Genomic DNA, 14,595 nt, shown 5'->3' with positions numbered 1-14,595 from the left:
TGACCTCCAGCTCTTCTCTCTCTCTCTCTCTCTCTCTCTCTCTCTCTCTCTGATCTCCAGTTCTCCGTTCTCTCTCTCTCCCTCTCTCTCTCTCTCTCTCTCTCTCTCGCTCTGACCTCCAGCTCTCCATTCTCGGCGGCGTCGTGAAGCGGCGTTCCTCCCCAGCTGTCCGTGACGATCTCCCCGCCGTGCAGCAGCAGCCAGCTCAGCACCTTAGCGTGGCCCCTGCTGGCCGCAAAGTGCATGGCGGTCGCCCCGTCCCCGTCCCGGTCCGACAGACCCACCGCCGTGAAGCTCACCTGAGAGGAGGGAGGAGCAGAGACACGGAACCCCTTAGGAAATGTTCAATGGTTGAATTAAAATATATATTCAGATATATTCATTTCATAAATTGCATCATGTAATGTGTAAATATAGCGTAAGTGTGTGTGTGTGTGTGTGTGTGTGTGTGTGTGTGTGTGTGTGTGTGTGTGTGTGTGTGTGTGTGTGTGTGTGTGTGTGTGCACTATACTTTGAGCTGTTCCAAAGGGTGAGTCTCTGACCTACAGTACTCTGATGTGATGTGAACTGCAGTTTGGGAGGTAAACTAATCTAACCTTTGATGTGATGGGAACTACAGCTCGGGGTGTGAACTACAGATCTCTTTCAGTATGTGAAGTACAGATGTCTGATGTGATGTGCACCACTACAGATCTCTTTCAGTGTGTGAACTACAGGTGTCTGATGTGATGTGCACCACTACAGATCTCTTTCAGTGTGTGAACTACAGGTGTCTGATGTGATGTGCACCACTACAGATCTCTTTCAGTATGTGAACTACAGGTGTCTGATGTGATGTGCACCACTACAGATCTCTTTCAGTGTGTGAACTACAGGTGTCTGATGTGATGTGCACCACTACAGATCTCTTTCAGTATGTGAACTACAGGTGTCTGATGTGATGTGCACCACTACAGATCTCTTTCAGTATGTGAACTACAGGTGTCTGATGTGATGTGCACCACTACAGATCTCTTTCAGTATGTGAACTACAGATCCGAATGCAAACTACAGATCTCTGACATTCCAAGATACCAGCCACACGATGACGGTGTTGTGGCCCATCTGGGCGGCGGCATGCAGCGGAGTCATGCCGTCATTGGCTCGGATGCTTGGCTCCGCCCCACAGTCCTTGACAAGGTATTGGACGGCCTCCAGGTGGCCCTCCTGACAGGCCAGGTATAAGGGCGTGGCACCATTCTTAGTTTGGTAATTGACAACACTGCAGGAAGCAAAGTACAATACATTCCATTAAGCGAAGGCGTTTATTTTGAAGCACCTTTCGGAGCGGCATTTTAAGCATTTTAAGAGGATACACTCACTTTGCCCCAGAAACACAATTTCTTTCCAGCCACAAAATGATATATACTTATAAATACTATGATGTGATCGGGTTAAATGCAACAAAGTAAATGCGGTTAGCGATAGGGTTCTGGACAGTTTCACAACACAACCCCCACACACACACACACACACACACACACACACACACACACACACACACACACACACACACACACACACACACACACACACACACACACACACACACACACACACACACACACACACGTTATAGAAATCTGAATACATTGCTAATTTGAAAACGTTGTCTATTATGAATGACCGACAGTCAGACAAATAGACAGACAGACAGACAGACAGACAGACAGACAGTACAGCTTTTGTGGATCTTGCAAACCCAGCTAATTATCTCATCTCTCTCTCAGGTTCTAAGTATCTCTCTCTCTAATGGAAGTCGTCCTCCCCGCCACTGAGAGGTCACCCGACTAGTCCTAGGTTTTCCCTGTCACAGCAGGAGGTCCACCATTCAGAAAACAGCACACGCACGCACGCACACACACACACACACACACACACACACACACACACACACACACACACACACACACACACACACACACACACACACACACACACACACACACACACACACACACACACACACACAGCTTTAAATCCCATAAACCCTTTCTTTATTTGGACGGGAACAAGTGACCGACCACGTCTTCCAAGAGGATTAACACTCCAGCACTAGCTTCAGTTTACTACTGGGAAGAGAGGGAGAGAGAGAGAGAGAGAGAGAGAGAGAGAGAGAGAGAGAGAGAGAGAGAGAGAGACAAAGACAGAGACAGAGACAGAGTGGGAGAGAGCGAACAAGTGAGAGACAGAGAGAGAGAGCTGCAAAGATGTGGGGAGATAGGTTCAGCAAAGCTGAGTAAGTAGAGCCATTGGCAGACCACACACAGAAGTGCCAGAAATGCACTGGTGGGGGGGAAGATAAGAGTGAGAGAGAGAGAGAGATAGAGAGAGAGAGAGAGAGAGAGAGAGAGAGAAAGGGGGGTGTTTGAGAGTGAGAGGAAGGGAGAGTGAGAGAGAGAGAGAGAGAGCGGTAGAGAGAGGAGGGGGGGGGGGAGAAAACATGGAGAGAGAGCAATGGAGAGTGGGAAAGACAGAACAGGGAGGGAGATAGAGATTGAGAATAGAGGGAAAGGGAGAATGAGGGGTGGAGAAAGAAGAGCAAAGGTCACAGAGGTTAGGTCCAGACAAATGACCTTTAACCACATAGGACGGGACCTGTGGCTGAAGGCTCAAAGGGCTTTAGGAGCTCACATTAGTGCCAGTAACCAGTTCTACGCATGCTCTAAATCAAACTCTGTAAGCTCCCTGGGTTTAAATCTTGTGCTTTCCAATGTTGAGAACGCTGGCATCGGTAAGCAGTTTCTAACCCTAACCCTAACCCTTCAGAGATCAGAGGGATGTTTCTAGAACAACTCAGAATAACACCAGTCTGTATGGAAACTGAAACCACCTGGCACAATATCAGCCAATCATGAAGAGTATTTGTAGTATGCAGTGTTTCACCGGAGGTGGTGCTGTTGTTAAGAATTAATTTGAGCATTGTGGGTACTCTACATTCTGATTGGTTCAGATAGCAGGTGGAAATCGCTACTAACTTAAAATAAACAAATTTTTTTTAGTTCATTTGATCAATCAATACAAAATAAAATACAGCAATTTGAATACAACTTTAAACATATTTAATTGTGACCGTAGGAAATGCACATAATTTATGTGATAAATGACCTTTTCTAATTATGATAACAAATGATAACAAATCAGATTCCAGCTGAGGCAGCTGAACAACTAGTTGGAGGGGAGTTAAGGTAAGAACAACGTGACAACAGGAGACAGCACCACGTTGATGTTAAATATTTCAAATTTCTAAGAGGGGGGAAGTAATCTGTAGTTCTATCATCAGGAAGTGGGCAGCAGGATCCATTATTCATGAGTGTAACCAAAGTGGGCTGGAGTTTACCCGCAACACAACCGTGTATATGAAAAGTACGCCTTTGATCCCACCTCAAACCCAGGGAACCAACCGTAACAATGGCAAACCACACACTCAATACCTGAAGCATCATTTTTTAAATCGCATACATGTGTTTACGAGACCCGGCCGGATCTTCTAGGCTCCAGAAGAGCCTCGTAGTAGAGGAAGAGGGGTGGATTTCAAAGGCAAGGACAATGAGGTCAGCCTTGCGTGGCCAGAACTTAAACGATACTCTAGTCAGTCACCGTGTCACTCAAAGACACACATCGGCCAATGCAAGAGATATGTGTTATGTGTTTGTTTGTTTGTTCTGTCACTTAATCCATCTTAATGTATCAGCATAATGACTTTAAAGTTAACACCAGGTTGTGCTCTGCCCTATACCACTATGTGCATGGGGGCTAGGTAACAATTACCAGTATGTGCATGGGTACGAGGAAACATAAGCTAATGTTCTTTTAATTACGTGGTAAGTGATGTCAGGGTAATGGTTTTCATGTCACATAAGAGCTTGTGGCATTCTCAATAGCTTTTCCTTCTCAATAATTTAAGAAGTTCTGAGAAAAATATATATGCTTGAATTTCACCTGGACATATTTTTCGTGTGTCAAGTCGGGCTATTGTTCCACGCTATCAATTAAAACTCTGGTTTAAGCAGCGTCACCTGTCTCGAGTCAGACCGATCGGGCTCTAGGGCTGAGTGAGGCTGCACATTGAGCAATCAATGAGCAAGGGTTGTCTGGAGGAGCCCAATGGAAGTAGGAACTGCAGTGGCAGCCGCACTGTATTGTTATGTTATGGTATTGAATGGTAATGGTTTAGTATGGTTATGGTATGTTATGGTATAGTATGGTTATGTCTGTTTTGGGCTATGGTATGGTACTATGTTATGTGTCAAGTGCCACGTCGTCCATGGGGGGCAGAAGAGTCTGGCGGTCAAGACCAGGTCAGGTGTTTGACTCCCAGCAGAAAGGCGATGGGTTCGAATCCCAAAGTCTGTAGCCTACCTGAAGGCCCTGAGGCTTTGCTCTGGATAAAAGCGTCTGCTCCATGATAATAACATGCCACCAGTGCAGATGACAGACCCGTGCGATGGATGAAGGCATTACGAGGCTGGCAAAGAACCACACAGGTCATGTTGTTGTTGTGTCTGAGTGACCCGTCGTCAGGAGAAAGGCGCCTTGTGTAGAAGCTTGGCCCGGAGATGAAAGGGATATAGTAGAGGTCTGTGGGGGTGAATAGGCTAATCTGAATCTTAAGACTGATTTCCCTGCATGACCTAACCAGTCCATCGCGTGGCAAGTGCGAGCCAGCCAACTCACTCTGCGGAATATTCCAGTGGGCAACGTCCATTCTGCTCGTACCCCAACAAACTCATTCAGGAATTAGCTGAACAGATCTTGATCTTGGCTGATTGATTACATAACCTGTCTGCAACCCCCTGACAAACACGCGCACACACACACGCACACGCACACATACGCACACACACACACACACACACACAAACACACACTCCTCGACTCAACATCACTCTAGTCTAGTACAGTCATTAACGCAGCCTTTTGTTACTCCAGACCACTGCTATCGCTAAAGATACATTACACACACACACACACACACACACACACACACACACACACACACACACACAGACCACACGGACCACACACAGACACCAACACACACACACACACACACACACACACACACACACACAGACCACACGGACCACACACAGACACCAACACACATACACAGGTTGGTTTTGCGATAGTGGGATGAATAGGGGGAACACAAATGAGTTGTGATCCATTAATGAAACAACAAGCCCTATCTGGCAGAAAGCTTTGACATCTGTGTGGCCTCAACAGAAGCTTCTGGAAGCTTCCAGAAGACGGTGACATGCCTAACGAGGGCACCAGCTTGAATAGTTCTGTGGGATTTATGGCAGCGTTCTCCTGGGGGCCACCGCGGCCCCTCCTCACACTGGAGTAGCTGTTGGCTGCTACTCTAGCGCGAGGCATTTCCAGTTATGTAACGCTGTTAGAGTGTTTACTACAAGGAAGGCCTTGGAACCGTTTCAAACCGTGCGGCAGGGGATGAAAACTTTGCCCCGTTTAATGATGTGTGTTTCTATTAATAGAAGCAAAATCAACAAATACATCATTGTCATACTTCTGCCGGGATGCCATTCACACAGAGAGGAGTGATTGTGTGATTGGCTCTGTCAGACCGGATGCCGGTTTGACAGAGCCACAATATTCACTATTTTCAACCCTATACTAAGACACAATAGTCAAGCCTACCTGTAGGCCTTGTGCAATATTTAGCTAGAACCGTAATGAAGAATATCAACCCAGTGAAACAACACCTAAAAGACGCTACATTTTTCATAGTGGCCATAATTGACGATGTCATCTACAGGGGGAAAGCTGCCCATCTGAACCACCGACGGACCAAAACAAAGCAGCACCCAGCAGTGTCACAGCCTCATAAAACTACAAACGCCAACTCTGCGTCGCCTGATAAACATAGATGGGCCGCCCCGCCGCTATCTCTCAGCGGCCAAGTTGGACCTCAAAACAAAACTAACCTTACACACAAGCTCCAGTCGGCCAGTCGAACACACCACACCGCAGCCCGCCCCCACCGTTTCCAAGGCCTAATTGTTTCCTCTCATTACGCCTTATCGCTGGGTGCCGCTGGTGGGGTCACCGTGGCGACCGTGGTAAACAGTAGCAGTGAATGTGGCGGTGGTGAATGGGAGGGGGGGGGGGAGGCGGATGGCGGATGGCTGGTGATGGGGGGAGGGGGGGGAGGGGGGGGGAGGGGGCGAGGAGCCGTGTCCCCAAGAGGCCATTAAAGATTCAGCAGTGGCGCACCTGTGCGGGGGTCACACAATATGGAGAGCTGCTGCTGCTGCTGCTGCTGCCACCGCCGCCGCCGAGGTAAAACACAACCACTCGGGCTCCATCGCACTCTCTGCTAGTCAGGAGCTCCGAGGAGGGCCCGGCACACAGAGACGCCAGCGGGGTTTGCATACCCTGATAGCCGAGTGGCACATTAGGTGCGCATTACAAAGGGAGTGTTGTCTCTGTACTGAGCCAATGAGAGATAGCTGGTTTTGCGGATGTTGTTTTAGTTCCCGCTAAATAGCTTGTTCTGTCTGTATGCCTGCCTGTCTTTCTTCCTGTATGCCTGACTGCCTGTCTGTCAGTATGCCTGCCTGTCTTTACTTCCTGTATGCCTGACTGCCTGTCTGTCGGTATGCCTGCCTGTCTTTACTTCCTGTATGCCTGACTGCCTGTCTGTCAGTATGCCTGCCTGTCTTTCTTCCTGTATGCCTGACTGCCTGTCTGGGCGTCTCACTTTCATAGCAGTCAATCTTTTCAATACACACAGCATGGCTATCGACGTGTGTTGCGTATGACGCTCAAGCAATGTTGACACCGTGGAACTCAAAGATAATTATAATATTGTCCTTTAAACTAATCCTGGAGCCTGACTGTACTGAGGTGAATAGACCTGGCCAATGTCAACTGTTAATAGAATGCATTTGCATGCAAAACTGTGGTTTTGCATGGAATGGGTTTTCAATCTGATAAAGAAAAGTGAGAGTGCCAAGTGCCACAAAGGATGAGTTAAAGCAATGCTATTGCTATTGCTATGGCGTTCCCCAGCTGATCTGTATCCCACGATGCACTGCAATATATGCTTACTCGTTTGGCTGACAATGATTTTCTGTTGTGTATTCGCTATCTTTCAATAAGCACATGTTTGTCAAACCGTCAAAAAAGTATGTTTTGGCGATATTATTTTAATGAAGTTGCTTCTATTTAATAATCTTATGGAAATTAATGTTGTGATTGATCAGGAAAACCTTCACGAACTGTCCATCCCTGGAGAGACAAGAAGTATTGACTTTCACGCCTATTTTCATGTGGCTTATCTGACAGCAACAAGAGTTCTTCCTCTATTTCCGCAACTATGGGATGGATACCATAGATACCATCTCTGTTTACTCAACAGATCTGATTGATATTCACACAACTTTGCTTGACAGGACCTGCTGGTTTCATACCCAGTGCCACAGAGTAAGGAGGAGTCCCCTTCACTTCCTCATGCAAAACACATCTTCATGTAAAACCCTGGACTTATATGGCTCTCTTTTATATGGCCGACTTCATACCCAGTGCAGCACAAAGTAAATCCTCAAAATCAATGCCAATGGGATTTGATGTGTTGGGTATATCACAGGTTTGATAAAAGCAATATTAAAGACTGTGGCAGTCTGGGTGGTTTAACCCTGGGAGAAAAGGGGGCGTGGCTCTCTGACCTGATTAATAGACAGGTGAGGTACAGCAGTTGGCAGGTGTTGTCAATTACTGATCACCAAACCGCCGTCAAAGTCGTATGTTATCTTTGAAGAAACTCTGAACCTTCAGAACCGGTATCAGTCGCCTTCTTTACAATTATTAATATTCATTCAGGGTGTATGTTTCTTCAAAATAAAAGTCCCCCATAAAAGTATCCGGCTGACACTGTATACACTGGAGCACCAGCAAGTCACTCCTGGTTGACCTATTGTGGCTTTTTGTGTGTGCTCATATTGTGCGCTTTAAGGGTTGTGTGTGTCATCTGTCATTGGTCAAGCTAGTCTCTGCTTGACAAGGACTACTCAGGCTAATGCTAGTGCTATGCGTCATGACAATGCCTGTCATCAGGGGCCCATATGGTCGTGCTATCTCTACGAGGGACGGGTCCTCTGACACAGCACTGATTAGCAGCTACATTCATCTCAAGGTAATCACCTGCTAGTGTGTGTGTGTGTGTGTGTGTGTGTGTGTGTGTGTGTGTGTGTGTGTGTGTGTGTGTGTGTGACACTGAGAGGAAATCTGCTATTGAGAGCGACGGTGCAATGTGTGTGCACATCATCCCTTCCACACACACACACACACACACACACACACTAACATACACAAAGACACATGTACACACATGCTAACATAAACAGAGACACGTGCACACACACAAACTCTCACACATACATTCTGGGTGTCGCAGCAAATTAGAAAAACACTTAACAGACAAGCTAAAAAATGGTTTTAAGCAAAGCACCATTATATTAGTAGGGTTAGGGTTAGTATAAGTATTTCACAATAGTCAATAAAAACCTCTCTGTCATAACTTAATAATAATAATAAATTAATAATAATACCACATTGACACAATGCTTTCATATTTGATACCCAAGTCATAAATTCCTTGCAACCATAAGTGGCTCCAGACAGATCATAGATGGATAGATAGATAGATAGATAGATAGATAGATAGATAGATAGATAGGACCACCGACATGAGGTCCTCAAAGTCGCATTTGGCTGCTGGCTTTCAGTCTTTTGTGAGGGTAAAGAAACTTTAATAGTTTCAGAAAGCTTATTCAAAAGTCTTCGGAATTAGCCAAGCAAATAATGAGTTCAATGATGTGCTTCTGAACCCCAAGAGAGGGAGGGTTTGTTCTAAAATGTTCCCCGATTTCCATATCATTTTCCATATCAATTAAATCACCTTATCCTTAGTAGTCTAAAGTCACAAGTACAGCTTTGCACTGGCATATTTCTAGTACAAAATAAAGTTTGGAATGACATTTGTGTACATATAGCATGACCATCCTATGCCAATATCATCAACGTTTAACCTGGTGTTGGCCACCTTCAAGGAAAGTAAACAAAGAGTTTCATTGGACAAGGAGCTAGTTCCCTGGCTCACACCAGGGCCGGTCCAGCAGTAGGGAGGTCTTACTTTGGGCTGTGTCCCAGCAGCAGTCGGAGGGACGGCAGGTCGCCCTTGGCAGCGGCGTAGTGAACAGGAAGGGCCCCCGAGTCTGTGGTGGCCCCGGGGTCCACCTCCCCGCTCTTGAGCAGCCAATCGCTGAGCTCGTGCTGACTAAAGCGAGATGTGAGGTGGAGGATTGTAGCGCCCGAGCTGTCCCTGTCCTGTGAGTCAACGACAACAACAACAACAACAGTTATCATGGAGGACATTTGACAGGTGCTTCCACAAATGATAACAAACACAAACGTGGGGCCAGAGTGGCTGGTGTGTTCCTGGTGGTTGCTCTATGGTTGGGTGTTGATGTGACCATAATGAAGGAAACCAAAGTTGCCAAAGCACCGTGCACTTCACTTGAGTATCTTAACAACAATTACGATAGCATCAGAGAGCCAAAACAGCTCTAGTTTGTGATGCAACTAAATGAGGCTCATGGGAAATGCAACTTTACTGTCTGAGATAATTGTCTTCATATGGGTTGAATGTATTGTCCGCTCTTGACCCAAAACTGTCCAATATGCTGTAAGACTGCTGACAGTTCATGCACAGAATGAATGCACATGACATGGGTAATAAACACACTCAACAAAGATGCTCACACAGCCTATATTCACAGAGGTACACACAGCTCTTTATGGCCCTCCATAAATGGTTGTGCGAACCCTTTAACCTGGAATAGAGAGAGCGCTTCCCATAATAAGAGTGAGAGTATACAGTTTGATCTGCAATTATCTTGATTTTTCATCACTGTTATTGTTTATTTAAAAAAAAGTGGTTATAACTATTTCTGTTATTGGTAAAAACAGCTACAGCGGTTATTACAGTTCCATAACATAACAGTGGATTTCTAACAGTAAGCTAGGCCTAATAAATCATTAGTTAGCATTGTTATAGCTAACTTATGCCCACACATTTCCTAACACTGAGCTACCAGCTGACCTCATGTAACTCAGGTGACATGACATTTTATATATGTTCCAGAAAGAGTTATTGCTGAACGCAACAGGGTATAAAGGTGTGTTGCTGCTAGTGTGCCCTAATATCATGTGACACATGTCCTCGCAGTGCTGCAGTCCTGCAATGCCAACAAAAACAACCTCAGTTATGAACACTGGTCTGTTTCACTGTACTTAACATGACGTTACACTGCCTGCTATCTCTGTCCATCACTGAGAAAAGCTTTATAGGAAGAGGAAATGAGTGTGCTGTGCATTTTAATTCAAACGTTAGTGTTTTACTTGGGGGATGAAATTGGCAATGACGGCTCCAACTAATGGCAGTCAATCTAGTGAATTAGCATGTACCAATTAAATCTAATAGATACAGGCAAGAGTCTGTGTTGATGTTCTTACGGATGGACCTCCACACGCTCACCTCGGGTCGACATCCACCCTGGTTCAGCAGCCACTGTAAACACGCCAGGTTGCCCGTGGCCGCTGCGTCGTGCGCCGGACTGGCGCCATTGTTGGCCACAGTGTTCCCCGACAAGCCTGCCTCCTCCACCAAGAAACGCAGACATGACAGCTTCCCGGCCCGGGCGGCGTGGTGGACGGGTGACGCTCCCAGGACATCCTTCACGTCGTCGTTCAGTTCATTGGTCCCTAAAAGCCCCTTCAGGACTTGCACGTCGCCCTGCCTTGCCGCGAGAAGCGTGTTCTCCGCTGCCATAGTTGTAGCTTATGTGTCAACACAATCCGCAGTTCAATTCAAAATGAATATCCATTGTTTTGTATTTGAACGCTATGCTTCGTTTTCCCGTTAGTTCAAGTCTGTAGGAAAGACACCATTCCCACCCGAAGAGGGCGAGTCTTCAGGTAAGGTGATCTAGGTTGTCCGGTCGGGAACGCATCTTTCATTCCCAACGCTTCGCCTTCGCACAACACTATCCCGATTACTGCTTGCTGCAATATTTAACCGATACATATCTGATCGTAGCCTATCCAATCTTTCAGGACGCCGTCCGGCTACCTATGTTCGCGAGGATGTGACCTGGAATCACCTACCGTCGAGTCAGATATGCTGCTCACCTGTCGCTTTGCTTTTCCTATCCTGTTTTCACAATGAATAAAAAGCTCAAATGTGTTTGTTTTGTTTTATAAAATACTATTGCTCCGTATCTCTCGCTCCCAGGTGGCGACATGGGACTCACCACTTGTTGAATAATCCATGAGTGGAGGATCGCTTAGCCTGTTACAAGTGCTGCTGCTTTTTATCCGCTCAGGACTTAAAGGGCCAGTGTGCCAATTAAACTCATTCGCACAATGAGTTGAATTTGTTGTGCTTTTTTGTTGGATGGTTTATTAGCCGATTATCACAGACAAATTAAATAAATGTTATATCATTGTAATATCATGTTCATGACCTATACATGCTCATTGTATAGGTCTGTATGTCTGGAATACTATGACATCGAATAGAGCAGTCTAACCTGTTGGAGAATAGGCCTAAATGAGAGATAATTTACATGTATATATATATTATCTAATCATGAACTATCAATACTGCAACAGTGCATGCCTATAGTTCGTGCAGGGCATCTTGTCCTATAGCTCACACACGATTGCCCTTGAACTCGGTAGGCCTATGTGCCTATATTTTGATGATTATATACTGCAATACTTGATATGACCGAACGGTGGCAGGTGAGCATTGTGTTGGTCCAGGTAAGACTACGGTTGAACAGGTGTTTTGACGGTTTTATCAGGTGCTTTTTCATTAGTCAGCCAGGTCCTGCGTTACTGTAAGGTTATTTACCGACTGTAGTCTACGTGTTTTCAATTGGTGATTTTTCTGTATATATATTAAAGAGGAATTATACTTAATCAGATGAGCTAGCCCGCAGTGCAGTAGGCCTACAATACAATACAATACAGTACAGTTCAACATAATAACATTGTCTATTAACATGGCATCGATGCAGTGCAGTTGAATATAATCACATGGTCTATATAATATAACCTGTCCGTGATATAGTATAGTTCAATATAATAACATGGTCTATAACCTGGCAGTGATGCACAGTTTAATTTAATAATATGGTCTATATTAGCCTATATAACCTGGCCTTGATGCAGTACACTTCAATATAATAAAATGCCTTTATAAGGATAACCTGGCAGTTATGCGGTTAAATATAACATGCAACCTGGCGGTGCTTCATAATTAGCAGCAGCCAAGTTAACACTTTGATCACATAGCAGGCCATTGAAGGCCCGTAACCGTGTTCAGTTACGGGCAAGACATTAAACAATGGATTGGAAACCCACATCGGTAAGATAGAAATCTCGCGCTACTAGAGAGTGCAGTAGCCTACTGCGCAAACGTGACCGAGGGCCTGCGTAAAACGTGGCCCTCCTACTTAATAGATTACGTCGTTTATCCTGTTCCGCTCGAGCGCCTTCTGCCAAATCTATCCCCTAGGGTCCAGGCTCGTGCTGGACGCGTGCCTCTCCTCGACCCATCTGTTGCGGTGGCTGTCAGAGACAACTGTCATGGATACGGCGCGGGCGCACCGACCTTTAACTCGGGGCAGGACGGAGGAATCCCACGAGGAGACTAATCATGAGCGCATGCACACTCTGACGTTCAATAATTGTTTAATATATATATTTTTAATTCAAATTGCCTAATTAACCTCAAGTCTGATTCATTTTTAAAGGCCCACAGCACATAGCGATTTTCGAATATATCGAAATTTAGCTTTAACATCGTATCTGTGTTTAGAGACCTACAAATAAGTATTTAACGAAATGTCCGGAATAGGCTTACGAATCTGATTTATGTGCAATAACAAAGAGACACGCATTGTTTGCCATTTTTACAATGGCCGAAAAAAGGTGATTAAATACAATATAGTGTAGCCTAAATAATTCCCTACATAAAATAAAAATAACATATTTGTTACATTTGGAAGAAATTACAGTTAGGCCAAAGGCCTTTATAAATGCACTGGCCTATGCGGAGCAGCCTTATGCTACAGCTGCTTATGAGGGCTATATATATTATAATAGCATCTAAGTGTGCCTGGACAGTGGCGCAGGCTTTAGTCATGTGGTGTCTGGAGTTTTCTTTTTCCCATGGCTGATTATAGACGCTCTCCCGAACCCAAGCCATGTCTACTAAATCCCCTTTGAAAGGGCGGAGACTTCCCAACGGTTTTTCCCAGAAAAGCCTGGGAAAACGGGGATATTTCTTGCACGCGTCAGGCGTGTGACAGTTATTCAAATTCGTGTCCATTATTCAGTGCGTGGTCGCATTGTTGTCCCATCTGGTGCAGCGCGGGAAGATTCAAATGTTAAGACTCTCAGCATGGGCGACAGCCCTGATGCTGACGTATCTGACTAAACCCTGACTGCTTTAAACGCCCTTTGTGGAAAAAACCCGTAAAGATAGTTTATATAACATTTTTTAAATATAGGCCTAAACATTAGGTCTTATGTCTTTTTACGACGCTCCTCTCATCATCATCTTCACATTATTTTCATTATTTGAACCTCGCTGAAATACGTTATGGTTAGCGTATTTATCTATTTAGATTTATCTATTTATTTATAATATAATATTTTGAACTACAACTCGACTACGGATCCGTTTAAATTCCTGTGAACCGGCTCGCGTAGCACGAGGCTCCGGCGGCCCATCTGGCCAACGGCTCAGCTGGGCGGCGCGTGCCGTAATTGCTCCTGCTTGACTAAACCCTGGCGCGTGCAAGCCTCCATATTTCTCCACAATGGGACCGCAAGGCAGCGGTGCTCAAGAGGCCTGTTTGAATAGATTTACAAGTGGTAGGTTCATCGCCCTATAACCAGTCAAATATAGTTTTGATCCAAAGCTTCAGTTATTGTTTTTTATTTTCATAATCGAATGCAGCAAAGCCGATCGAACAATTAAATTCATAGTTCTGTTAATTTCGTATACATGTCACATTAAATAGGCCCATCCAAACGGATAGGTCCTAAAACAAATAAAAACGAGACAAAAAGGAATATCTTTATTTTTCAGCAAGTAATATTTAAATAAGACCAAGACACAACAAAGAAAAAAATGTATTTATTGATAGTGTACAGTCCTCCGACATGACGCTTTTTCTCCTTCCCTGCGTCTCTCTCTCTCTCTCTCTCTCTCTCTCTCTCTCTCTCTCTCTCTCTCTCTCTCTCTCCCTCTCTGTCTCTCTTTCTTTGTTTCTCTGTGTCCTTGTCTTCCTCTCTCTCCCTCTCTGTCTCTCTGTCTTTCTCTCCCTGTCTGTGTCTCTTTCCCTCTCCTTCTCTCTCTCTCTCTCTCTCTCTCTGTCTCTTTCCCTCTCTCTCACTCTATCCTCTATCTCCCTCTCTCTCTCTCTCTCTCTCTCTCTCTCACTGTCTCTGTAT

At 45.2% G+C, this 14,595-nt stretch overlaps 1 protein-coding gene across 1 annotated transcript in view; it reads right to left on the bottom strand.

Annotated features, from left to right (window-relative positions):
* Positions 1–10,897, bottom strand: part of LOC311359743 (uncharacterized protein) — a gene marked incomplete at both ends in the record, with an annotated part of 31,619 nt that extends 20,722 nt beyond the window's left edge. Inside the window, 4 exons of the mRNA XM_084479790.1 lie at positions 117–299; positions 1,075–1,261; positions 9,200–9,393; positions 10,604–10,897. Of these exons, the coding sequence (XP_084335916.1) occupies positions 117–299; positions 1,075–1,261; positions 9,200–9,393; positions 10,604–10,897 (858 nt within the window). The remainder of the gene's footprint in view (positions 1–116; positions 300–1,074; positions 1,262–9,199; positions 9,394–10,603) is intronic.
* Between the last annotated feature and the right edge of the window lie 3,698 nt (positions 10,898–14,595).

The sequence above is a fragment of the Micromesistius poutassou genome (assembly GCF_964030765.1).
Source record: "Micromesistius poutassou genome assembly, chromosome: 15".
Taxonomy (NCBI): domain Eukaryota; kingdom Metazoa; phylum Chordata; class Actinopteri; order Gadiformes; family Gadidae; genus Micromesistius; species Micromesistius poutassou.
This window is presented reverse-complemented; position numbering and strand designations above follow the sequence as displayed.